Here is a 25,983-nt window from a genome sequence, read left to right on the forward strand (position 1 = left end):
TTTTTTTTTACCTTAAAGGTATAGTGGAGGATGTTCTTTTTATGGGTGGGTCCCTAAATTAAGTGCTTCACCTAATTGTTATTCATTCTGGTAATACATTTCTGCGCATGCACGCTTTCGGGCGTATATCTATGGTGAGCTACGGTTTCAGACAGTCACTGAAGCTCACCTCTCTCACTGCGGTACTTTGAAAATGGCAGAGGGTCGTAAGAGAAAAAGTGTCTACGAAGTTTATGAGAAGAAGAGAAAGCCTCAGAAGAGAGCAACAACACCAGGGTGTTTTTGGGTGGTTCTTTTACATGATAACGTACACTGAAAGTGCATGTTGGGCTTCCCACTGATGCCTCGGTTGCGAAGTTTCTACTGAACAGCTTAAGTTTGGCATGCTATTTGGAGAAACCTATTTCACATCACTGCTACTACAACGAGGAGAAATGGGCTCATGCATGCTCTTGCACAGGTTTAATAGGCGTTCCCTCTCGGGAGCACGCACATGGCTGTGCATGTGGAGAGGGCAGTTTTTAAAAGAAAATTCTAGACAATCCTCCCCTATACCTTTAATGATTTTTCAATTGCAGGACTACATTGTAAGGGAGGATTCTTCCTTGCATGTTGATTTGAGGCACAAGTAACAGAAAAAGGGTAAGGTTATTCTGTCTAACCATGAAATGTCACGGTTTTGCAGATGTCAGCAGATTGGTGAACCAGGCTGCTGCCGATGATGATGCTTGTCTTTCTTCTTTATGCTCCTCTCCATCAGGCAGGAGGAACTGTGAGGAAGATACAGAGGTGGGTGAACCCAGCGAGTGGGTGGGGCTCATCTTTTCATCAGCCTCTCTTGGAGAGTCTAAAAGCCAGGAACTCTGTGGCTTGTAGCCTCCAGAGCTAAGAGCCTGTGGCTCTTCAAGAGGCTCAGAGGAGGCTGAGGCTACTGGGTGCATCTGTGGCTGGTAACCCCCTCCTCTGTCCCCGCTGCTTACAGGGAGACTGTGGTGCGGCTGGAAGACCTCAGACGGGCTTTGAGAGTCCGAAGGGAAGACCAAAGAAGAGCAGGATGTCTGAATACCTGTGTAGGTCACATCAGTGTTTGCTGAATCTACAGAAGATGAGGAGGAAACCGAGGAGTCTGGAAAGCGAGGTCTTATGGGGCGCTCATCAACCACTTGGTTGTAGTAACGCAACGACTGCGGCTCATCTGTGTCTACTGGCTCATCACCAATTCCGTCCCCTGCATCAATCTCTTCTTCCTCTGCAATGGCAATTAGGGCATCTTTAATTAAATCTCGCTCAGGTTTCTCTATGATGTTGACCATACTATGGGGAGCTGGCTTCAAGTCCAATGGCCCCTGAAACAGACAGAAATGAAAGAATACAGGGTTAATTTTGAATGCGTTTACTAATTATCCAGCACAGAGATGGTGATTGTTTATTTCTAGATGGAAAACTGGAGTAAATTAAGCTGAAACTGTACCCGTGTCCTGGACCAATCACCCGGGAGCTTGGGCTCAGGTATGTCTGGATAGAAGGCCTTTTTAACCCTGAAACAATCACAATGTCTCTTGTTACACCCAGAGTTAAGGACATTGTTTTTTTCAGCGTGGGCAGAGCTTTAAGATTCTAAGAAGTTTGGCTTTGGTCTTAGTTGATTATAACTCTGAAGACCAAAACATTCTTACCATCCTCTTTTTTTGTAGCAGAAGTAGGCAGCCGTCACCAGTAACAGGGTTACCATTCCCAAAGAGGCCAGAATTTCCAGAATCAGTCCATCTCCTGTTAGAAAATATATATTAAACAGGTCTAAGGCAAAGAATGAAAAATTGACTAAATAAAAGCACATTCTGTAAAACAAGTGTTCACAAAAACATATTAGTTGTGTTTCAATAATAAGTAATAATTTGCATACCACATTCCTTCATTGATATGGCAGCAGTTCCACCTGTATCTTCGCCTGCAGACGTGTAGGCCTTCACAGTAAACTTATGGGTGCTTCCAGACAGACCCTTTACAGTGTATGTTCTTGTTCCTATGTTCAGATTTGCTAAAATGAAAGATTTCAAACAGAAAAGCAGGGACAAGATTAAGAACAGAAAGTGATCGACTTTAACTTTAAGATAACAAAAAAAAAACATTGTGTGTTTTGAGAAAATGACTAATGCATTAAGAATGCATGTGACAGCCATTTTATTAGACTCAAATTAGAAAAGAAAACCAAAACTAAAATCAATAGAAGTAAAGGAAGGACAAAAGAATCAAAGAAAAGAGAACAAAGAAAACAAAGATAAGAACAAAACAGATGGATCATTTAGACCATGAAATGTACAAAGAATTTTACAAATTCTTTGTACTGTTTGTGGAGCACACAGCTTAAGCAGAGGGAGTTTTTTAGGCAACATTTTCACTGTTACAAGGCTTTAAAAAAAATGAAGATAATGATGGATAAAAAAATTTCAACAATGGAAAATATAACATACAGGCAACGTTTTTTAGGCCGTTTTTCTTTATGAGATTTACAACTTAAAAGTAGACCATTAAAGGACAACTCACCCCAAAATCAACTTTTGTTTTACTAATAATCTGTATACATGGATGTCCTATAGTCCCAATACATGTCTTGGGCATTATCTTTCATGCACATTTGTTACAAACCTTCTTTCATGCCTGATATGGTCTGTTTGTCACCCCCCTTAGGTAAATGGTTGTACAGCATCTGAATTTGAAGTAATATTAATGTTGGCTCTACCATAATTGCGAAAACACCTAGAAAACGTAACGTTTCAATATTCTGGGCGATGCTAGGTGGGAGTGTACAGCATAGAGAGCAAGTTTACAACACTACACAACATGTAGAAGTAGAAAACATGGCTGCTTCCAACAGTTTTAAAGTCTCTTCCTGTCATCCAAGAGTGACAGTGATTTGTTTTTACCGATCATTGTTTTTATTTGCAAACTCTTGCCAGTATGAGGTGTCGCTCGTCCGCCATGTTTATCAACACACAGCTTTCAGCAGGTTTACTTCTTTATTTTCTTAATTTGAATATCAAGCTGGTAAAAAAAAATACAGAAATATTTTGGCACATTTATTTAAAAAAGGGTCAAATTTACCTTTCAGTAATTGGACCTTAACTATTTGTTTCATGTGAAGAAGAAAAAAAATACAGAACATAGGTTCTGAATACTTTTTTTCTTGCTTATCTAGACTAGGGGAAAAATACCTATATCCATCGCCTGTTCAAGTAAAACTCTTTTTATAGGTTTTGTAAAACAAATGATTGTTTCATACAGATTTTTCTTCATGACACACTTTACTTTGATAGATCGATTTACAAAATTTACCAAGAAGTATGAGCTGAGAACCGTTGCTGATGTAAACATTGTACCCCTGGAGGAATCCTCTCCTGTTAGCCAATGGAATCTCATCCCAGGTAAGGACGACATCACAGTCCTGCTGAGTAGTCTCCAGATTGACGGAGCTGGACGGGACTGAAGTGGTGACAACCAACAGAGGTTAGTAGATAAAAAAAAACAATAATAAGATAGTAGATAAAAGCAGATAGATTGAAGTCATTGCTTTATTTTCTGCATCTAGCAGGTTTTACCCAGCTCCTGCATGTATCCTATCCAGCGCCGCATGAGTACAGGGAAATCTGACGGGCAGCTGTAGAGGGAAAAGTTGTACCTCACACCAGGCTGGAAGTTGGCTGATTAAGAAAAGAAAAAAAGGACTTCACTTTAAGATTATACAACCTATGTGTTGTACAATGTGTTATACAACAAACCTGAATATTCTACCCAAATCCTACAGCAAAAACATATTTATATTTCTTTAAATCTATGTCCACAAGGCCTGAATACCAAGCATACCAGACTGAATAGAGACGTTAGTCTTTCCAGCGTCCAGTCTGATCCAGTCCACAGGGCAGTCATGCATACAAAAGGCATCACACCACTCGACCAAATAACTGCATGTGCTGTTGCCGTTGTGCTGCCAGCTCAAAGGGAAACCACTGCTTGTATAGACAGTCTTTTCCAAAGCGGAGGGCTCCTCACCTGAAAATGAGAAACCATGCTCTTAGCCATACAGAGAACTAGAGATCAGTGCATATTCAGGAAGTTGTTAATGTATAGTCGTTTAGAAACATGAAAATATTATATTAATTTGTGTATTTTGTGTTTTCATCTTCAAAGTAGTACCGGTAGTTATATGTTGAATTAAAAGGGAACTGTTTTTTTTTTATTCTATTTTGCTTTATTAAATGAAATTAGAAAAGAATAGCTTTACCCAAATTTGGGTCAACCTATTGGTAAAAAAAAACTTGCTTTATAAAATAATTACTTTGGGGCGTATTATTCATTCTCTTGATTTTTTTTTTTAGCAAAAATTAAAAGAAAAAATATCAGGTAAGGGTTTGTTATTCGGTTCATATGGTTTAAAGAATCGGAAAAAAAAAAAAATTTTTTTTTTTTTTTTGGTTTCTAACAAAAAACAACCATAAAAAACTGCCTGAGTGTACCCTGCCCATTAACATTTCTCCACTGTAGATTTATGAGGGAATCCCCTTTGTCCCTTTTTTTGCAGATAGCTTATTAAAACAAACAGGCATGTTTGACAGAATACTCCCGAAAATTCAGTGTCTCTATGCATACCTGTCAATCGCAATGGTACGTTTGAAGGCCGAGACACCCCCCCCACGGCTTTCACAGTCACTGTTGCATTGAGTTTGTTATCACCGCTGAATGAAGCCCATCGTGTGAGGTTAACTGACAAAAAGTTATTTCCTGCAGATAAAAACTTCACACTTGGTTCATTTTCTCCAGGGCTCCAAAAGGTAACCTGGTATCCTTTGATTTGACCGCGGCTCTGCCATCTTGTCAGAGGCTAAAAGAAGAAGGAGCAGAATGAGAGGGATTACTTTTATTGTGAAGTTTGAAAATAAGTGTAACTTATTTTTATGAGAGAATACAAATGTAGAAATTTGGGGTAACAGCTATATTACCTAAATGCAATCACTAAACATTCAAACTACTAAAAAATAAATAAATAAATGTTTAAGAAAATAAGCCACACCTTCCAAATAATTTGTCCACTGTCTCTGTTCACCCAGAGCCACACATCAGGGGAATCTGGAACTAGAAACAGAGAGGGAAAAAAAAGGTCAATGATTACTTATAAATCAAAGTCACTATGATTTTTGCCCCCCCAAAAAAATGTAAGCTTTAAACTCTTTACCATAGGGTTTGGTTTTAAAGGTAACTGCTTTGCTCCAGCTTCCCCACTTCCAGAAATGCTTCTGGGATCCACAGCGGACTTTAACTCTGTATTCCTCATCAAAGTGGAGATCCAGCAGAACCACAGAGTGCAAACCCTTACCTGAGAAATTTCTAAGCTATAAGAGTAAAAAAAAAAAAAAAAAAAAAAATTGTATTACTTAAGAAAAAAACATGCAAGTTACATTTTCATGTTATGAAGTCAAGCTAGTTATTTTGACTTAAACTTGGCAATTCCCAACCTTGAAATATAACCCCAGTCGTTTTTATCTTAATGAATCTTAATATCAATTTTAGGTTAAACAAAAAAGCAGAATGTTGCTCATACCTCAGAGCTAGCTTCTTACTAAAACACAACAATATGAATTATGAGCCATATGTCATTTTTTAATCCAGATGTTTGGGTTACTCAAAATTAATGCAGATGTGTTTTCTGAGTGTTTCTGATACAATTAATGGGTTTCCCTTCCTAATCGTTTTCAATTAAAAGTTTCAAACAATAATGAAACCTCTTGAATAATTTATCAAATATACCTAGAACACACATTTCTCCATATTACCTTAAACTACAACAAGCAATTTTTAGCAGCATAATTTTGTGGAGGATTCCCATTTAATGTCTTGATGTGTTGTCATAAAGTAATAACATCCATATTTGCCTAAATGAACAATAAAAAAAAAAAAAAATAGAGCCCAATTTATTTTTTCATTATAACATTAAAACTTAGAAAAGCACTCAAGAGAGAGCAGACCTCTGCCAGTCACCAACATTCTGACTTACACCTATAGCTCGAACTCACACATGATTTCATGACCAAATTTTAATGACTAAATTTTTGATGGTTACTTTTAATTTTTAAGGGGCACCTCAGATAAAAACTTCAATAAAATCCCTCCATAACTTTTTCATGTTATGCTGTACACACTCTATTAAGTCCCTGAAAAACCTTCTTCAAATCACCTACCGTTGTATTACTGCTCACTAGTTCAACCTGGCAGACAAGCTCGTGGTTGGAATAGTCGTATTTCCACTTCCAATCCACAGTCACATTAAAGATTTGAACAACAGCAGTCAGGTTAACTGGTTCTACGGGGCACACTGTGGGGCAAGAGCAAAGAAATAAAGAACAAAATTTAAAAAACAAGCTGACATAAGGAAAAGTCTTTGGTAGAGACTCAGGATTTATATTTGTAATTTCTTATACTCTTTTTTTAAAATACAACTAATATGACCTTTATAAAATGAGAGCTGGAAGAGCTGATGATCAACAAAGTCAACGTACCTCTGTGATCAAGTTCCGCTGAGTCAGTCAGAGTGTACTGACCAAGAGGATTAACAGCCACCAGAGTCCAGCTACCGTCCCACTGAGGTGTCCCACAGCTCTTCTGAGGACAGTACCTACAGACAGCAAGTATCATAATACATCATAATAATATTTTCAAAGTCATATATTCCAAATCAGTATAAACTTTAATCAGCCAAGGTTGTGTGCATAAACAAGGAATAACTTCCGTTTTCCATCTCTTACATAATAGACCAACAGTCCAAACACCAACCACAATATGTAACCCACAACATGTCGACCATATTCATATTATTACCAACATTTCAGTCATTTTGATTACATTTATTTTTTATAAAATAAAAATAAAAAAGTAGGATTAATTGTCCCCAATTTTGAACTAATAAAATGCCAAAAATAGCTTTGGGTTGGACAATGTGGCAAAGTTTTTTGTATCTTAATCTACCTGGATATCCTCTATTTAAAAATTCCAATAACTGTTATGGTATGGGGTAAAGAACAGCCCGTTAACTATGATGCATGTCTTGTCAGAAAGGTCCAAACAGTCAGGGTTCTCAGCTTAGAGCCAGATTATCCTACCTGATGCATTAAAACAGTGCCTGCACATGTTCATTAACATGGGATTGAACCTTGTTTGACATCTGAACAGAACTTGCTTTAAGATCCACAGGTTCCAGGTTCAAACCCTGATCTTAGATGGCCTATGAACCATAAACAGCACTAAAATTAACCATTTGGAATTTATTCATACTAATTATCCAAGTGTTGCTGCCAGTAACTCAAAAACCAAAGCTTAAGATGTGATGTGGACAATCACAGAAAAAAGGACTTCATCTGGATGCCATTAATGCAAAAAGCCTTCATCAATCATTCAGATTTGGATTAAATAGATACAAACCTTCATAGGATGACAAACACTTAATTTGGAAAGCTTTTAGATGAACTCTATTAAAAGTCATAATTACACCAAGCCTACCATTAGAGGGATATGCAATAAAACGGTTACTTAGCCTGAGTGTTTATAGGTTTTTTTCTCTATTTACTTTTTTTTTCCCCACATAAAAACATTCTTTTGGGAAGAAAGCCAGAAAAAATTGCCAAAAATAGCCTTATCACAGATGGTGACAGAGTCGCTGCCTGATAATGATCATTCCTCTGTCACCAATTCCATTCCCTTTGAATTTAGCGCAGACTAAAATGGCCCAAAATGCCTCTGAATAACAGAGATTCTGGGCTAAATAACATTTCTAAGCAGATATTATAAGGAGTACTTGCAAGCTTGCATCAAGCTTGCAAGTACTCAAGCTGACATCTCATGTGTGAGCTGAAATCTCACACAGTTTGTTAGACTGTTTGGCCCCAACTACAAAAATGTGCCAAGTTAAAAAGTAACATTACAGTTACATCCTTCAATCCTTCCTTTTAACGACTACTATCCTTCCTGTGTTGAGTCATTTTTTAATTTATGTTAATTTTTCTTTCTGTTCAGAAAAATGAAAAGTCTGAAAGATGTTGCTGATAATTTACTGACATTAAACTTTATTCTAAAACTTACAGAAAAAGGGTTAATTTTACATGGTGCATCAATTCTTACAAATATTCTTTCTAAGAAAATATAGCAAGTATTTTTTTTATATTTTATATTTTTACTAAATAAAATATAGAAAGCATTTATTTTTTTATGTAGACATCAATTTTATAGAGGTGTAAATATTTCATCCTTTGAATTGTTTTGGTGGATTATGTGCCTAATATATTTTTGACAGATTAAAAGACTGTATTCTGTAATTACAATAATTAAAAGCTTGGTACAGCAATATTTCCCATATTATCTAACACCTAAAGTTTGCTGTTTCAACTATCCAACTGGTTCAATTTCCATTTGACAAATGGGGGGGCGTTTCATCACTGCAGCTGCTGCACGCCGATTTAAGTCAAGATTCTGTTTTCAAGTATTTGCCGTTGGAGTGACTGCTAGGGGTATAAATAACACCTTTATCAGGATACGGTGTTTTATCTAAGCTTGTCACAATATTTCCATTCACATCAATTCACAAGTTTAAGATGTGCATGAGGCAATACCATCTAAGTTATTTACACTGACATCAACTCACAAAATAAAGTTAATCCTGATAGGAAGATGTTATTCCTAAGGTCTAACAGGCATCAGGGATTTTAAATAAAAAACAGAGTTCTTGTAATTATATTTCCTCACCTTTCCTCATGCCTTTTGAACTGTTGAACAGAAGCATATCTTAACTCATTGAGTGCGTACCTGTTGTTTATAGAGTATCGAGTTGTCCTATTGCCTTGCAGATTGGTGTCTGGTCCCTCATCCCAGTGACACACAGCTGAGATCAAGTCCTGAGTCTCACAAGATAACTTGCGGGGTCGAGGTGGATCTGAGAACGGGGAGAAGATAAAACGAGATGCTGAATTACATCCAAGGGATGCACAAAGCATGACTTGAAAGGTTTATTATCGAGATTTATTGAAGAAGAAATAACAAATATATGGGGATCACCAAACATATCAAAACCCCTAGTAAAGAATTCTTTTTTTTAAAAAGGGAGTACATTTATTTAATGGGAAAACCACACCGCAATTTCAGTTTTTGCATGGACTCATGTACAGTAATTTTTAGGACCAAGTAAATGCTGAATTATTCTTTGGGACAAATCAACACCTACACGGGAGTCTTTGTCAATTCAAATAGCTTGAAGTTAAGCAACCTTTAAACAAAAATGGCTTCCTAAATTTTTGTTGGTTTATTTTAAAACTATGGTAAAAAACTTTAATGTCATGAAATTATACAGGAAGGTACAAAGAATCTATAAAATAACCTATAATGAGATTAACTTTGTTCCAGGTCCTTTAAAAGGACTTTTAAGAGTTCAAAGACTTCTGACAATCAGGAACTGATTCCAGGGGGATGGAGACATCCCTTCATTTCAGATTGGGCCCTCAGGACTAACCATTTGTAAGAAACAATTATTCATCCATTGATATTAATCTGCTCCAAGTCTCCAAATTTTTATCATCCTCCTAACTGGACATACAAAGTTGGATCCTCATCATGCCTACAGCAATCAGTGTTTTAAAAATGTATTAAATTATTCTGTAAGTGTAAACATTGACATGTTTAGGCTAGTAGCCATTATTGGAAGGACTTGACTTACAAAGGTCAACACTAATTTACCTTTATTGGACAGTATGTTCTGTTTTTTTTCTCAAATTTTTAGGAAATGGGCCTATGTGTCATAACCCTGGGAAAAGGGCGTTCAAGACATAATCAAATTAAAGCTTCACACTTTAATCCACACACAAATATATCTTACATCCAACAAAGATGACGGCTCCTGATATTACATTTCTGCCATGTGGAAGACAGAAAACGTTGGTTCCAGACGGCCGAGATGCTGTTTGATTAACAGCTGTGGTGGCATAACTTCGTCGACTCAAACGTGTCACGTTCATGAGTGTTCCTCCATAGTAGATTTTTTTGAGCTCCATTCCCTCCGCAACAATGCAACAGAAGGTTGTGTTGGACCCTACAGACACAACTTTGCTATGGGGATACATCTGGGCGTCACTGTTGCTGGGGATATCTCTTCCTGCCAAGAGGACGAGAGTAAGAAATAACAACAAAGGGTTAGGAATGGAGGAGAGGATGAAGTTCTTGCCAATTTTGCATTCATACCAAACAACCAGATAAGGGGGCAATTTCACACTGCTCTAATAATTCGGTAAGAATCCTACTTCCTGGCAAAGGACTTTCAACTGACCTTCCAGGATCTGAGGTTCACTCCATTCACTTCTTGCATTTCCTTCCCTTGAGCAGATTTTGACTGATAGTGATGTACACTCCAGAGGTTCCACAGACGTCCAGGTCCATTGGTGCTGACCACCATCCTGGTTCACTACAGCAGAGACCGTGTCCTACAAATAATATATGGGGAACAAAAAGAATAAGAAGACGTCCTATAAACAGTGCATCATCCCCAGTCAGGGGTGGATGTTAAGGATTTTTACCACTTGCCCGGCTTTCACATTTCATTTGCCCAGAAACAATTTTTACTTGCCCAGTATAATGTTTGATAAACATAGTTCCTAATATTCATTTTTGTATATATATCAATGAAACATGTTTGTTTTTTTAAATGTTTTTTTGTAATTCAGTAAGTTTACAGGTTCCTGCTGTGTATATGCATGCGTCAGATAATGAACTCAAGCCTACATTACCGTGTTAACTTGCTTTTCAATCCTTCCTGCACATTCTTTTCAAACTAAACTTTGCCTTAAACTGTTGTGTGCTTGGNTGTTTGATAAACATAGTTCCTAATATTCATTTTTGTATATATATCAATGAAACATGTTTGTTTTTTAAATGTTTTTTTGTAATTCAGTAAGTTTACAGGTTCCTGGTGTGTATATGCATGCGTCAGATAATGAACTCAAGCCTACATTACCGTGTTAACTTGCTTTTCAATCCTTCCTTCACATTCTTTTCAAACTAAACTTTGCCTTAAACTGTTGTGTGCTTGGAAAAATATAAATTGTAATGTTAAAAATCTTTTAAAAAAATTGACAGGTTAAAAACTTACACTATTACTATTCACCAATTTAACATGTTTAGCTCTATAACATTTAAATGCACCATTCTAAAGTCTAAGAGAAAAACATTTAATGAACATTTTTTAATGTATGACCACTGAATAGAAGACTGCCATAAGATAGAAATATTTACACTGTGTGCATACAATTATTATTATTTTCCTAATCCCTGACTGATCATTTTTAATATAGTACAGTGTATTATAGTATAGATTAAATTCATCATCCAGCTGCTGCTCTGCAGAATTCTCTCCCCAAGGAGAGAAAAATCACGCCATCTAGCGGTAAATCACAGCTTTTTCGAGAATGTGTACAAAACAACAAAAATGGTGCCAGCAACGCTTGTGGGTCATTTTCAGCGAAAGTCAGTGATTTTAAAGTAATTTTGAGTGATAAATAATTTTTTTTTGCAAGCATTGCACTTGCACGGTGGGCAATGAAATTTGTACCCTCCCGAAAATAAAAACTACTTGCCCCGGGCGATCGGGCAATGGTTAACATCGAGCCCTGCCAGTGTATGGTGTAACAAAACTGAAACCAGAAAATTTAAGAAAAAATGTTTAGTATTGTACTAAGGTTCCAACACATTTTCTATTTAAAAATGTGATGCTTTTCAAACTAAAAACAAAACATCACAAGATATTTTCCAGCAGTTTGTACAACAGCTTGACACGTGGTTTTTTAAACATTGGTTAATATGTTTTTTGTTTGTGTGGGGGGCCCTCCCAGGCATGCAGTGCCCTCACATGGTGCGTGATGCGTTTAGGCAGAGGGTCAGCCGTATTTGGCATTTAAAGAGAGCTTAGAGGCTAAAACCGTAGAACAGTGTGCCTTCCAAGCTGCAGAGTTTCGTTATGGTCTTAGAATAACAACAAAGGTTCTTAAAGGTTGCAAACTCAAACTATTATCTATTCTTACTTCTCTTTTTGTCACCTAAATTTAATCAGTTTTTGTTAAGTTACTTCAGCATTTTTAAAAATGAGTAGGAAACATAAAAGACATTAAGCAATGTTGACATCAACCCACAACTGTACAGTACAGTACCCTGACCCTACCGTAAACTCTAAGAAGACACCATTTAAACAACACATGCTAAGATAAATTGTTGTGGAAAATAAGTACAATTTAAAGAAAAATATTCTTACATAAAAGACGGTTTCATTAAATTCTGTTCTCAAAATGATGATTTCAAAGATAGTGGCCTTTCCTCCAAACCAGGAAATGGATAGTTGCTGAGTGGGATAGTTAGCTGAAAGGCTCACATGCTGGGGTACAGCCAGGACTGGAAAAAGAAATAAAACAAAGTTTAATTTACATATAGAAACAAAGAGCCTTTTTGTTCTCCTTTTTAAATGTACTTGTCATCATCTTGTTTTTCTGAAATCTGCAGAATTAGACCTTTACCAGAGATTGTAATCAAGGGTTTTCCTTAAATGGAGATTTCCTCTTACCAGTTTTAGCTTGAGTGTTTTCAGCTGAGATGCCAAGGAGAAGAACGACGACCCAGAAAGGTCTGCAGTCAGACTTGGAGATGGTGCTTTTGAGTAAACAAGCCATAATCGTCCAACGCCTGTTAATGCCGGTCCACTACACTATGGTGACATCAAGCTTAGCAACCCAGAGAGCTAACTGAAGGATGAAAGAGACCTGTGGGAGAGAACAGCAGAGAGACATCATTTCAATGAATTACAAGACAAGAAAAATTATACCCATGTGGCCCCGCCAGGCTAAATGTGTTTGTTTAAATGTTTCATTCGCTAATAACAGTGATACATGGTTGGACGGACATGGTTGATAGTGAAATGGCATGAGTTTTTTGTCGTTACATGAACTTTTACTTTCAGATGTGTTTTTTACCCTGCACACCTGAATAAAATGGATAAACTATCACACTAGCAGCAGTCAAGCTCTGCTAATGAGCCAATACTAGAGTCTGGTGTGTTGAGGCAGGGAAATATTAAGCTGTAAGACACCGGCCCTCAAGGATTTGAGTTTGAGACCCCTAACTTAGGGAGTCATAGGAAAGGAGACTTTTTTTTCTTACGGGTAAAGGGATGGACATTTTATTTTTTTCAAAGTCAGAGGAGCTGTAGAGTGGATGTGGAGCACACCCGTTTACCTGGTGACCATGCGAAGAGTACCCCTGACAAGGAGGAGCTTGTTAATTTGACACGAACTACGAAACAAGAAGGGGGAATACTTTTAATCCTAGAAGCATCAGGTTAAGCACAAGATTTTTTTTAAAGCAGAACTGTGCATAATATTGAGCCCCCTCAGATTCATGGTTACAACTCTTGCAATGGCTCGGCCAGCATCAGCTAGCCAACATCATCTTTATCTGCTTCAGGTAAATAAATCTAGTGTTTAGGATGATTAAGCATGATGCCAAAAAACAGGGAGGTACCAACATCAATTCCTATGTTTCTTCCCATATTTGTACAAAAAACTTCCCCAAAATGCAATGAGGTTTTCCTTTAGAACCACAAAATGCGGTTCAAAAGAGATGAATACTTTTGCAAGGCAATGTTGAGGAAATCATTATCTAAAAACTACAGCAGGGTTTGTTGTCACATAGATTTCACGGGTTTGATTCGTTCAAAATTTCAAATCTCTGCTACTCTCTGTGACTGGATGCCTGCCAAACCCATACATCTGTCTGCCAGGAAAAGGTTTAAATAACCATGGACAAAATAAATAACTGAACACAGTCAGTTGTCACAGTAGTAACGATGGAAGACAAGTCTGAGAATGCCTTTTTAAGGGGGGGGGTTAGGACTTCTTTGCTCTTGTAGACTTTTGACCTGTACCAACCTGCAGTTAAATGCAACCTTGCTAGACAACTCCTTTTAGCAGCCTATGGTTGTATTTAAGTTTTAGTAGTTTATCTTTTAACCCTTTTTCTCATTAACTTGTTTATATCTTATTTCAAAATACTTAGATTTCTTTTTTTTTAAACTAATTACATAAACATTGCCTGGTATAAATTAATGCATGGATTCTCTCCAGGTACTCCGGCTTCCTCCTACAGTTTAAAAACATAACTGTTAGGTTAATTGGCATCTGTAAATTCTCCTTAGGTGTGAGTGTGTGCGTGAATGTTTGTTTGTTCTGTTTGTCTCTGTGTTGCCCTGCGATGGACTGGCAACCTGTCCAGTGTGTGCCCCATCTCTCGGCCATACAGCTGGAGATGGGCACCAGTATCCCTTGTGACTAGGGGTGTAAATAATAATCGTTTTGTATCGATGCATCGATCCTAAAGCCGACGATCCGATGCATCGACACGTCCGCAAGATAATCGATTCATGTTTTTTTTTTTCCTCCGGTCTTTTATCCATTTGCTCCTGGGAGTAATTCTCCCTCCCATGCTGTGGTGGCGCTAAACCTATTTTGCCCTCCTACCTCGCTTCCTGGTTATCCTCCTGCAGCAGTGTGTTGCAGTAAGCTTGACACAGACATTTTTAAATTATGCTCAATATTGAAGCGTGGTCGGAGCTACACACTGTGGGTCTAGATACGGCCGAGGCGGCGAGGAAGTGGGGGCGAGTTTAGTCCGACGACGGAGGGACATGAGGGCCAAAAAGAGCGGAGATCCAGGTGGAAAAAGGGTCCCAGCGTTCTCGCGCACCTCGCTCTTCTAGCGGGTCAAACTTCACGAGTTGTTTTCCGCAATTTCGGTCATAAAAACAAAACAAGCCGGCCTCCTGTCTGCGACACTGTCTGTGGTCAGATACAATTTTGGAGAGGAGCAGCAGAGCGTCTGGAGGGGGCGGGGACGTCGACACTCTGGAGCCGAGGTATTGTATTGCACTCATTGCACTGATTTTCTGCAGTATTTTTTGATGCAACTTTTCTACTTCTGTTATTTGCTGTTGTTTCAAAAAAAAAAAAAATGCATAACGATATTACAGCTTTCATTGATTTATTTCAAACTTGAAACTTTGTTTAGCCTGTAAGGTGTAAAAAAAAAAATAAAAAATTTAACCGATTAATCGAATCGAATCGTGGTGTATTCTTGAGTATCGAAAATAATCGAATCGTTGGGTCAGGAAATCGATACTGAATCGAATCGCCATGATAGATGTGATTAAATTACTTGTGACCCCACCTGGGATAAGTGTGACGAAATTTGGATGAATGGAATAATCAAAAAGATTAACCATCACTAAGAGGTAATGTACGATAATGTCATGCCACATACAACACAATCATTATCTACACTTTAGATGACCTGTAAAGCAGCTCCAGTTTTTGTTTTTTTCTTCTTCCACAGGGCATGGCTAAGCTTAACATTTTGTCCAAACAGCCAATTAACAAAAGTGACGGAGAATTTTCAATCAGAAGGTCTTGGAGCACATCTGAATCACCACTGAGGTTTGGTCTCCAGTCATGGCCTTAAAGCAGGCGTATGCAACTTCAATCCTCCAGTACCGCCATCCTGCAGTTTTTAGATGCATTTCTGACTCACAAGGTTTTATTAACTTCACAATAGTTGTACAAAGCCCAGGTAATTAACCATTCATTTCACTCAGGTTTGTTGGAGCAGGTATATATCTAAAGGTTGCAGAACAAAGGCACTGCAAGACTGGAGTACTACATGCCTGGCATAAAAGGAACATGCTCTTGGATTTAACCCTGGGAAACTGAGAGCTTGAATTAGGATATATGAGAAAGCATGAAATTCTGCCGGTACTTCCTGTCAGTAGAGTTACAAGAAGCAAACTGTTCTGTTCAGTCCTTGAACAAAAATTGGGAACAGCCATGTAAAGTTGTCAGTCTCCTTACAATGGATTCCAAACACTTTATCAGTTTACCCCGCCTTCTATCAACAACAAAAAAGCTGCTCTCGAACCCTTAACAGGCATAAGCCCGGACTCACACAAATGCATACATAAAAGAGAAAGGGCATTAAATAATTAATGCTCTCACTACACACTTTTAAGTACATTTGCTTAATGTTTGGCTGATCCACAGGCAGACTGGTTTGACACGACAGAATTATATAGTTAGCTCAAATATGGCATGGATCCACCCTGCATTATATATATTAGGGCTGCAACTAACGATTATTTTAAAAATCGATGAATCGGCCGATTATTTTTTCGATTAATCGATGAATCGGACAAAAAATATTTTTTATATTAACCTCTTTATTCCAAAATAAACATTTTAGACAGAACAAACAAGCACACAAGTACAGGTTGCTCATTAACTGTACTGGTGCAATATGAAAAATAAATGTTTGTGTTAAAACTATGCAAACTTATCCACAAAATATAGGGTACTTTGTTTCATAAAGCGCAAAAAAAAGACAGGCATTATTGTTTTTTAAAGCCCCTAAGGGGTTCAAACAATAGGTCCCCCCATTTCAACAAATTCATTTTTTTTAGACTAGAAGAGTTCTGCCTTTTAAGACAGGAAAGTATAGCAGTTAAAGTTGCTACTTGAGAAAATACTGAACCATAGAGATAAAAATAGCCCTGTGATTCAAATTATAAATTGTATTTGGAATAAAAATGAGAGAACTAGGGGTGCTAAAAAACACATCCTCCAAAGACAGGTATTTACATGGGAATGTGGCATATAATTAATTGACATATTACTGATCTTGCTGGATTTTATTCTGCTTTACTTCCATAAATTGCAGGATCTTCTTTACTTTATCTTTGCCAGAAGATTTAAACTTTAAAAGCCTTGCCCTCATAATTTGCAAGTTAATTTATTTATAAAGAAAATATAAATCCTGCTTAATCTAATTCAAATTAAATTAAAAGTAAAATAAGTAGCCAACCTTATCACTGTCTGTAACCTACTAACACGGTAAGGAAAGCATCAGATGAGCTACCTGAGAAACTAACGTTACCTTTCCCCACTTTAAAACAAAAACATGGTCGCTCACCCTGCTGATCAGCTCTCTTCACTGCCATCGAAGGCTCCAGCATGTTTTCTTTTCAGGTGCTGCGTCATAACAGTGGTGCTTCCGTGCCATGTTCATTTGTTTTTACAAAAGTTGCATGTTACGACTTTTTTCGCTTTAGAAAGCGCAGGCTATTTTAATTATTGTGATCAATCCCGGCGCATGCGCGCTTCATTTGCAATCCTGCGGCTCTGACTGCAGCGCTGAGAGGGACTCCTGCGGGAGAACAGGGTTGGGATGGGGGAGGCGCCCCACGGCAATGACGACGGCGGCGGATGACGCATTATTCACGCGACACAACTAATAGATGATGATATTCGTTGCCAACGCTTTTAAAAGTCGATTTTTATCGATTCGTTGTTGCAGCCCTAATATATATATATATATATATATATATATATATATATATATATATATATATATATATCAACAGTTCAGGCTGTGGTGATAAGATGTGGAGGATATTTATTTAAATAAATTGAGTATTATTTAAAGGAAAAGTCATATTCAGAAAATATTAAATTAAATAAATATGAAATTATTACATACTGCTCAACAAATGATAAGTGTTTTAATTAAGAGTGATTTCATTTGAATGTGCTTTACCAGAGACATCCATACTTGTCAAAGAGCACTACTGCTACCTACCGGTTTATGACGTCACGGTGCGGTATCTGTTATTGAGCGAGTCCCAGAGCTGTATCTGGTGTTTGTCAAAACGCGCTATTATCCAAGTCATCTTCAAAACATTCTTAGTCCAAATTTTGGCTACATATTACATGCTTTTTCTCTGGCCAGAAGTGAGTTGGCAAATCCTCCCTCAGCAAGTTGGCAATCCAACGATAAACCCGTGCGTGGAGAATCATGAATCAGAAAGATAAAATAACAAAAAAAATTAACTTTTACTCGATGTATTATAACGTCTAACTGCGATGCACGTGGGCATTGTCAGTTTAACTATAGCTCTCGTGAATTTCAATGGAGAAGTCCTCACGAAAATCTTAAATAATTGTTGATTGCAGATGTGTCTAGTAGTTCCCATTGATTTTGCTTGTAAAGTGGGGTGAATGTTGTTATTGTTTTTTCTTACTGTTTAACGCTAAATTCATTAAATCACTGCAAACATATTAGTTTTAGGTATAAATAATGACCCATTGACCCATTTATTGCTGACCGGACTTAACCTTTTAAATGTTGAAGCCCACCTGAGTATTGTTGTTGACCAAGTAAAAATGTTTAATCATAGATGGGAATTTAGTCTATAACAAGAAACGCTCTCTTCATGCACTTCACTACAAACAGAAAGTAAAGTTTTCCTAACTTGTCCTGTTCTGCAGCTGCTATAATATATGATAAAATGAATGTTTAGTGTTTGCGGCTGATAAAGAAAAAATGTGACATTTAGTAGCATGAGAAGTAGCATTTATCTAAACTATGAAATATTCAAAGCAATACCATGAAAAAAATCTTACTGACAAGTTGAAGACATATAATAAACAACTCAAGGTGACAAAATAGCATTTAACAAAGACAACAAAAGACTAACTGTGTCAGTTAAAAACAAGAAAGGACAAAAAAAAAAAAAAAAAAAAAGAGCAATTGTGTTACACAGAATGAAACTGAGGGAACGGTTCATGCAGATGTTTGTCCTTTTTTTTCTGGCAGTTTGGTTTCTCCCCAGACAAGCTGTGGCACGCCTCAAACATTTGTGTAGCACAAAAAAAACAACAACGTTGAAAGCTACCAAGCCCATCGCAGCAATGGCACAACCCAAAGACGAGACAAAGTCCAGATTAGATTTTTCAATGTAATGCAAAACTAGTAGCTGAGGTTGGTAAAGATTTGCATTCTATGGCAGCACTGCTTAGATACTATACAAATATGAAAAGATGCTGTCTGTTTTGGAAAAGTTTAGTTTATTTTTTTTCTAAATCATTCTCCCTTAATTGTAATTTTTTTTTAAAAATCAACTATTTTATACTACTAACCACGATGAAAAGACAATTGTATGAATTGTGTTTTAATTGAATATTTTATAGCTTCAACATGTAGTCTTTCAGTTACAGTTTAACTGTACTGCCTACATTTCCAAGAACTGTAAGTGTAAGTCTTGCGTTTGACATCTGAGTTAGGCCTAGTTTTAGAGCCAAAAGATAATCAAGGGGTATAAAAAAAAAACAAAACACAAAACTACTATTTAATTTTCTTAAATAAGTCTAAATAAGGGTTCTCTCTATGAACTCAAGAAGCAATGAGCTGTTTTTAACCCAAGTCTGCTCCTTAGCAAATGAAAAATAAGAGATGTTATAGAGAAATAATTCAAAGGTAAAAACTTTTTTTTTAAGTATCTTTCACTGGTTTTCCTCAGCTTGTCAACGGAACAAGTAATTAAATGTGGAAACTAAGGCTAAAACAATTTGATTAATTGTGATTAATCGGTTATTGAAAAAACTAACTTAGTAATCCATTAATAGTTAACTGGAGTATAGAGACTCTAAAACATAACTTTTTTTTTCTGACAGAGCAACCCACTTTGAGCAGCAATTACAGCAAAACTGAAGAAAAATTTTAACATTTTGCATTTAAGATAAAAATATTTTTTGTCTGTCATAATGCTCTATCCAGAACTCCTCAAGTGGAAAAAAATTTACTTTCACCTAGTTTAATTGCGCAAAAAAGTCTACTTTAAGTAACCTTTTAAGGAACCTTTAGTTGCAGCCCTTGTGGGAGCAACTAACTCCTGTCCGCGCGCCGCACTGGAGTTGTGACAGGCAGCCCGGGCCACAGGTGGTTACGCTCTACCCTTTCTATTCATTCGGCGAGCTAATCTGAATCGTTCAATTCCATTTCGAGAGGGAGATCATCTGTGGTAGCAGCACTAGACATCTTCCTGGCATGTAAGTAAAACTAGCAGCAGTTCAGCGAACAGGATGAATGAACGGTAGCCAGCGCACGCGGATGATGTCATACACACTCCGCTTTGTTTTAAAAAAATATATAAATATAAAAAATATAACCGCAGATGTCTGGGGGACAGTGATTTGCCTACATGTTATGAATGCTGGCGTACCATAAAGAATAAATCAGGAACAGTTTAGTTTGTGCCTTCAAGTCGTTGCCCATAGGAAGACGTTACTTGGATATAACAAAACCAAATATCTTCGGACAGCTCCAAATGACACAAAACTCATATGGGTGAGTAGAACATGATGTAATAATGTAAAATCAAGGGGCCAATGTAAAAAATGAATGCTGTTCCCCTTTAAGTTTAGGACAAAAAACTCCATTTGGTGCATACTAAAAACCATAAGTCTCTTTTAACTATCTAAAATGTTTACTACACTACACTGGCTGTCCTGACTGGCTCAGACTACCTTGTCTGTTGCTATATGACATCTGAAGACTGATTTATACTCAGAAACCAGGTTGTCTGTGTGTGTGTTGCAGTGAACACAAATGTGCCCCTGCCCCTTCCTCAGACACTCTGGTGCACTTCTCCAAAATTGTAGGTGACCGCAGACAGGAGGCCTCTTTTTGTCAATTCTACAACCACTCTACAGTATGCGTATTTCCTTTTTGGCGCCATTTTAAAAACGACTCCTGAAGTTGGACCAACTAGAAAAGCGAAGTGCGCAAGAACGCTAGGACCCTTTTTCCACCTGGATCTCCACTCTTTTTGGCCCTCACGTCCCTCAGTTGTTGCACAAACTTGCCCCCACTTCCTCACCGCCTCGGCCATATCTAGACCCACAGCTAGTTAATGATTGCCCCTCTTGTGTTGTGGTGTGGAATAACATAGCACAGACCACGCTTCACAATTGGGCATAAATCAAAAATATGCCCGACAAGCTCATAGCGACACACTGCTGCGGGGAGTATAGCCAGCCCTTAAGATGGGCTCCAGCCCCAACCAACCCTTAACTTAGTTAGTCTGTTCCTTAAATGATTTTGCAGAAGCTAAAAGAATCACATCTGTGTCACATGTTAGCAAATAGAGCTGTATTTTAAGGTTGGTTCAACCAAAAATTTAAAATGTATGAATATCCAACCAGGGGTTTAATAAAAACCATCTAAAACATGCAGCAGATGTTAAAGAGTCTCATTGTAGTTGGAATTTGTGCAGCTGTACAGCTAACCAGATAAAGTTAATTTGATTTCTTAATTTTAGCATGAAGGGCAACAGAAAACGTTTTCTTCATTTCTGGTAGTGTCCTCTCTTAAAAACAACATCTAGCTCTACTGAAATTCAGCAGCAAGTCTCAGCATAAAAAGACTGTCTTTCAAAGCCCTTTGTACCAGAACCAAAATAACACCTCTCAGCTCTTAACACAAAGGAGACCCTGTTTCCAAGTACATCCGCAACACATTTCAAAAAAGGTTTACTTTGTTACTTTCAAACCAACCTGAGAAATATCCTGGAAAGGGGGGGAGAGAGAAAAAACAGTGTTTTGATGGGAAATTGTCACAAAAACAGCCGACGGTTCTGGGAAATCTCATGAAGAAACTGATAGCTACACACAAATCAATACTCCCCTACTTGGCAATGGTTGTTGTTGTCGCTGCAGCAGTAACCAATGTGACAGCAGGATACTAAAACAACACATATAATGCCGTTACTTTAAAAAAAAAAATTCTCAAACTGCCTAAATTGTTCCTATTTAGGAAGGTCAAACAGTAAACTTCTTTGTGAATCAGTTTTAAAGTGAGGAATTAACTAAAAGCAATGTGCAGGATGGACCAGCAATGGGATGTGTGGTGGTGGGTAATAATTTTGTGTAAACGTTGGTACCCTGACATTACTGGCTGAAACTTTCAAAATGTGAAAACACACTTCCCGCAACTCCATGGACTACAAGAATCAGCAAATATACAGTTTTAAATTTATCCAAAGGTAAATATTTGCAATGAGGGTACATACTTTGATTCCTCACAGTGAGCTCTGCTTCTCCTGCTTTTCATTTATCAATTGATTTGTCATAATCCTATTTTCATTTCACAAAGAATTCAAAGGGGGATAAAAAAAAAATTATGTGTTCATATGACAAATCGTATTGCCTGACAAGCTGCAACTAGCCTGTGAACTACTGTAAAACTGTATTTAAAAAGCTTTTATCTAAAAAATAAAAAAAGACTCAATAAACTATTTGTTAATATAAAGCACTAGTAATCTGTCTGTGACGTAAACATAAATTTTAGGGAATCCAAAAAAGGCAAATAATATTTCAAAAGACAGAAAGGACATAAAACTGCTTTTAGTTTTAGCTATTTTATACTCTGAGGGATATGATGGTCGGCACTCCTATAGCTTCCACCCTACAGCTGTCAATGTTTTTAATAATTAGTGTTGGGCAGCACAGACATAAGAGGTATATATCAACATGGATATATATTGAAAACTTCTTCAACCAGGAAGCTGGATTATAAACCATGTGACAGACTAGCCGTGTTTCCATCCAAATGTCATAAGAATTTTACATAAACTTTTAAATGTCAGCAAAAAAAAAAAAGAGAGAAAATGCCAATTAGATGTTTCTCCATCAGGTTTTTAGCTAGCAAAGCATACAGCCGTACATTTGTACGGCCTTTACCAAAAAATGACAAATTGTATGTTCTGTTTTTCCCCTAGAAACTTCGCTCAAATGTTCAAAATTTCACAAGCTGCAGATGCTGCTATTAGTGAGTTCATTTTAATTTTTCTGTTTCTATAAGCTCTTCTAATGCGACACTTCTAAATGAGCATAAAGAAAAGCAACGATGGCAACACATCTACTGTGAGATAAGACCTCCACTACAGCCTACACCCAGCTGCACTGTCTGTCATTACTCCATCAAATGACAACCACAAAAACCAAGTAAGCACACACAGACTCCAGTGTACTATGAGAGAGAGAATATTTTGAAACACAGTTGAATCCACTCCTACTTATTTTCGACCTTTAAATGAAGCGAAAAGAAGACAGGAAGCTGGGGAGAGAATGAGGGAGAAACAAGAGAGAGCTGGGAAACAAGAATGTCCATGTGAACTTGTCGGTGCCCTGACCTAAGTGGAAAAAGGACATTCAGTCCTCAGTGTGTAACTCTTGGAGCTGAACCAAACAGCATTTCCTTCCTTCCTGGTCCCCCAATTCCCATTTATCAGTTATGAATGCACTTCTTTGGTAGCGAAAGGAAATTAGGAAAGTTTCCAAAGATAAAAAAAAAATAGAATTTTTTTTTTCTTTTAATTAGGAAACACAAACCTTCTAAGCTGACTGTTGGCAAAAAATACAATTAGTAAGGCAGACTGTGTAACACTGTACAAGTAAGGGATTTATTTTTATCCAGACTGGTACAGTGACTAACACTGAGAATTTATATGCCAACTCATACTAGAACAGGAGCAGGTATAGGGGAAAAGCTAAACCTTGCCTCTTCAATGAACATGTGGAAAAAGGATTAATCTCTAATTCGACCAACTCATTGTTTTCCTTTACCCAATTTAAGGTTTGAAACAAACAAAATATAATTTAAGGGATGTAATAATGTTATGTAATAAATGTCTTACAACCCCCCCCAAAAAAAGGCTTTTAATAAAGCTGCTGATAGAAAAAAATACTTGAACAGACTGTAACTTTTCATAATGAAACAGAAATAGTATGAAAATAGAATATCTAGGCCAAGCCCTACAGGTTAAAGTCAATGATTCTAATGTAGGGTCATTTCTCTTACATTTTTGTTTTCACCAATTCAAAAACATTTTACATTGAACTTTCAATTACAGATTAGGATGTAAATGCATTTTTGCAGCAAAACCTTTACCAGTTTTTGTAAAGCCCTTGGTTGATTCTAAGTTCTCTTTAAGATTTAGACTATAGGACATATGTTAAAACATTTAGCAGTTTTTTCATTCTGGGTTGCTAATAATTATTAAGATTAAATCATACAATAATTAAAAAGTTAATAGCACACTTTTCTGTTCAATTTAAGTTATTGCAATGCTGCAATTCTAAAGAGTTCTTAGTATCCATAAGCACATTTAGCAAAAATAACAAGCAGTCTCAATGCTCACATTTCAATACCAAGGGCTTAAAACGATCAAACAGACCAACTCCATTGTACTCCCTTTAGCCTATCTGTTATCTCCTAAAAGTCCCACTCTCTCCCAGCCTGAATAAACTGCAGGCATGGCAGTATGTCATATAGTGTCCTTTAATTTCATTTTTAACCTCTCCATATTTTTTTTTCCATTTGTTTTATAATACCTCACTGATACAGAAAACAGATTACTTTAAATATACTTTACCATGTAAAAGCATCCTCTGATAAGTAGTTCACCTATTAGTTCACGATAATCTTTTCTTTGGATTTACATTTTAAAAAGGGGGGAAAAGATGAATAATTTGGAGGATTTGTTTTGTTTTGTTTTATTGGTTTGGATTTGAATTGTGATAAAAAACAAAATTCCAAATCTATAAATGATTGCCCTTTCTACCTAAATCTTTATTTATTTAGACTCTTTCAAGGAGGATGTCTAAAAGTAAATTATATGTGATTAAATGTTTCTATTAATTTAATAGCTTTCAAAGAAAAGAAACCCAAAATATTTTCAGCACATTATAAATTAGGATTTTAAATGCTTTATTACTATCATCATTAACTTGCAACATTCTTTCTCCCTTCACAACTCATATATATATATATATATATATATATATATATATATATATATATATATATATATTTTGTANTATTTTATTTATTTTTTTGTAGTTGTTTATTATAAGTATATACATCAATCAACAGCAACTAGGTTATGTGCATGTCGATGTAGGTTTCAGAAATGACAACTATGCTTCTGACACATAGTGTAACATTTTACACAATTTTCTTCACTAACATTAGCGGCAGAAGAGCGTGACATATCAGAAAACAAACAAACACCGAGCTCACGTTTCTGAATGTAGATAGTCTGCCATTATAACAGTCTATTTTTAAATTCCCAGGTGGAGCAAATGCCCAGTGTGAGCTTCATTGAGTCCAACTGGACAGCTAATCCACCCTGAAGGCCACTAAAACTGCATGTTTGGAAAAACACTGCTGCTCTGCTGCTGCTAGCGAGGGCAGCGGGGCCACACCACGATCCACAAACTCACTTCAGCTCATCTGTCACGACAAATTTGAAGGAAAAATACAAATAAATTGCATCATAATTACCTCTTAGGGTCGAAAGTAATTCTTTCGACGCTCTTTGAAATGTATGTCCAGTATTTCCAGTCGTTTTTACAGTCTGTGTAGGTTTTTGCCCTCGCCTTTTGGTCTGTTCCAGTTGGTGCCTCTTCCCAGCGTCTCCAGAGTGGGCTGGGATTACTGGAAAACAGCAGACCAGCAGGGTGATTGGCTGGGTGATTGTCCAATCAGCTCACAAAAACCTGCTTTTCCAAGGGTGACGTCACCATGAAGGATTGAAGGGACTGAAGGGATGTTGATTTCACTTTTTAAAACACCAGAATTATCCTAATTTAATAATGACTAAAAGTATTCTACATGGAATATAGTATACATTTTATTTTAATATGCTTAGGTTGTTTTTTCTTTTCCCATTTTCCAACTGGCTTTATCAATGTATTGGTTATCTACAGGTTATAGGCTGCCTTGCCTACATCTACATTTTCAAGCATTGTCACAACTGTTCTATGAGATCATCATTGATATTAAGATTTATTTGTCATTAATAATTTAGAAGGCTGACTGGTAAAAGAGTTTAAACTTGCTGCCTAACGTGTGGAGATTGTTCTTTAGTCATTTCCATCCACATATAAACCTGAACATGGAGTTTTAATTTAGTTAAGCTAAGGTGATATCTACAAAAGTTAAACTCAATCAGGTTAATCAACAAATAAAAGTATA

General features: G+C 36.9%; 1 protein-coding gene across 1 annotated transcript; it reads right to left on the bottom strand.

Moving 5' to 3' along the window:
- LOC107092589 (leukemia inhibitory factor receptor-like) lies at positions 1–25,424 on the bottom strand. The gene is made up of 18 exons (XM_015387155.1): positions 25,291–25,424; positions 12,635–12,830; positions 12,329–12,465; positions 10,355–10,508; positions 9,908–10,183; positions 8,845–8,971; positions 6,549–6,664; positions 6,231–6,364; positions 5,228–5,384; positions 5,066–5,127; positions 4,645–4,876; positions 3,862–4,047; positions 3,597–3,698; positions 3,334–3,480; positions 1,904–2,038; positions 1,677–1,770; positions 1,472–1,538; positions 1–1,346 (listed from the first exon to the last, which is right to left on the bottom strand). The coding sequence occupies exons 2-18, from the start codon at positions 12,738–12,740 to the stop codon at positions 672–674; spliced, it is 2,907 nt and encodes a 968-aa protein (XP_015242641.1). The 5' UTR covers positions 12,741–12,830; positions 25,291–25,424; the 3' UTR covers positions 1–671.
- Between the last annotated feature and the right edge of the window lie 559 nt (positions 25,425–25,983).

This window comes from Cyprinodon variegatus, unplaced genomic scaffold (genome assembly GCF_000732505.1).
Source record: "Cyprinodon variegatus isolate N-32 unplaced genomic scaffold, C_variegatus-1.0 Scaffold17, whole genome shotgun sequence".
NCBI classification, from domain to species: Eukaryota; Metazoa; Chordata; class Actinopteri; order Cyprinodontiformes; family Cyprinodontidae; genus Cyprinodon; species Cyprinodon variegatus.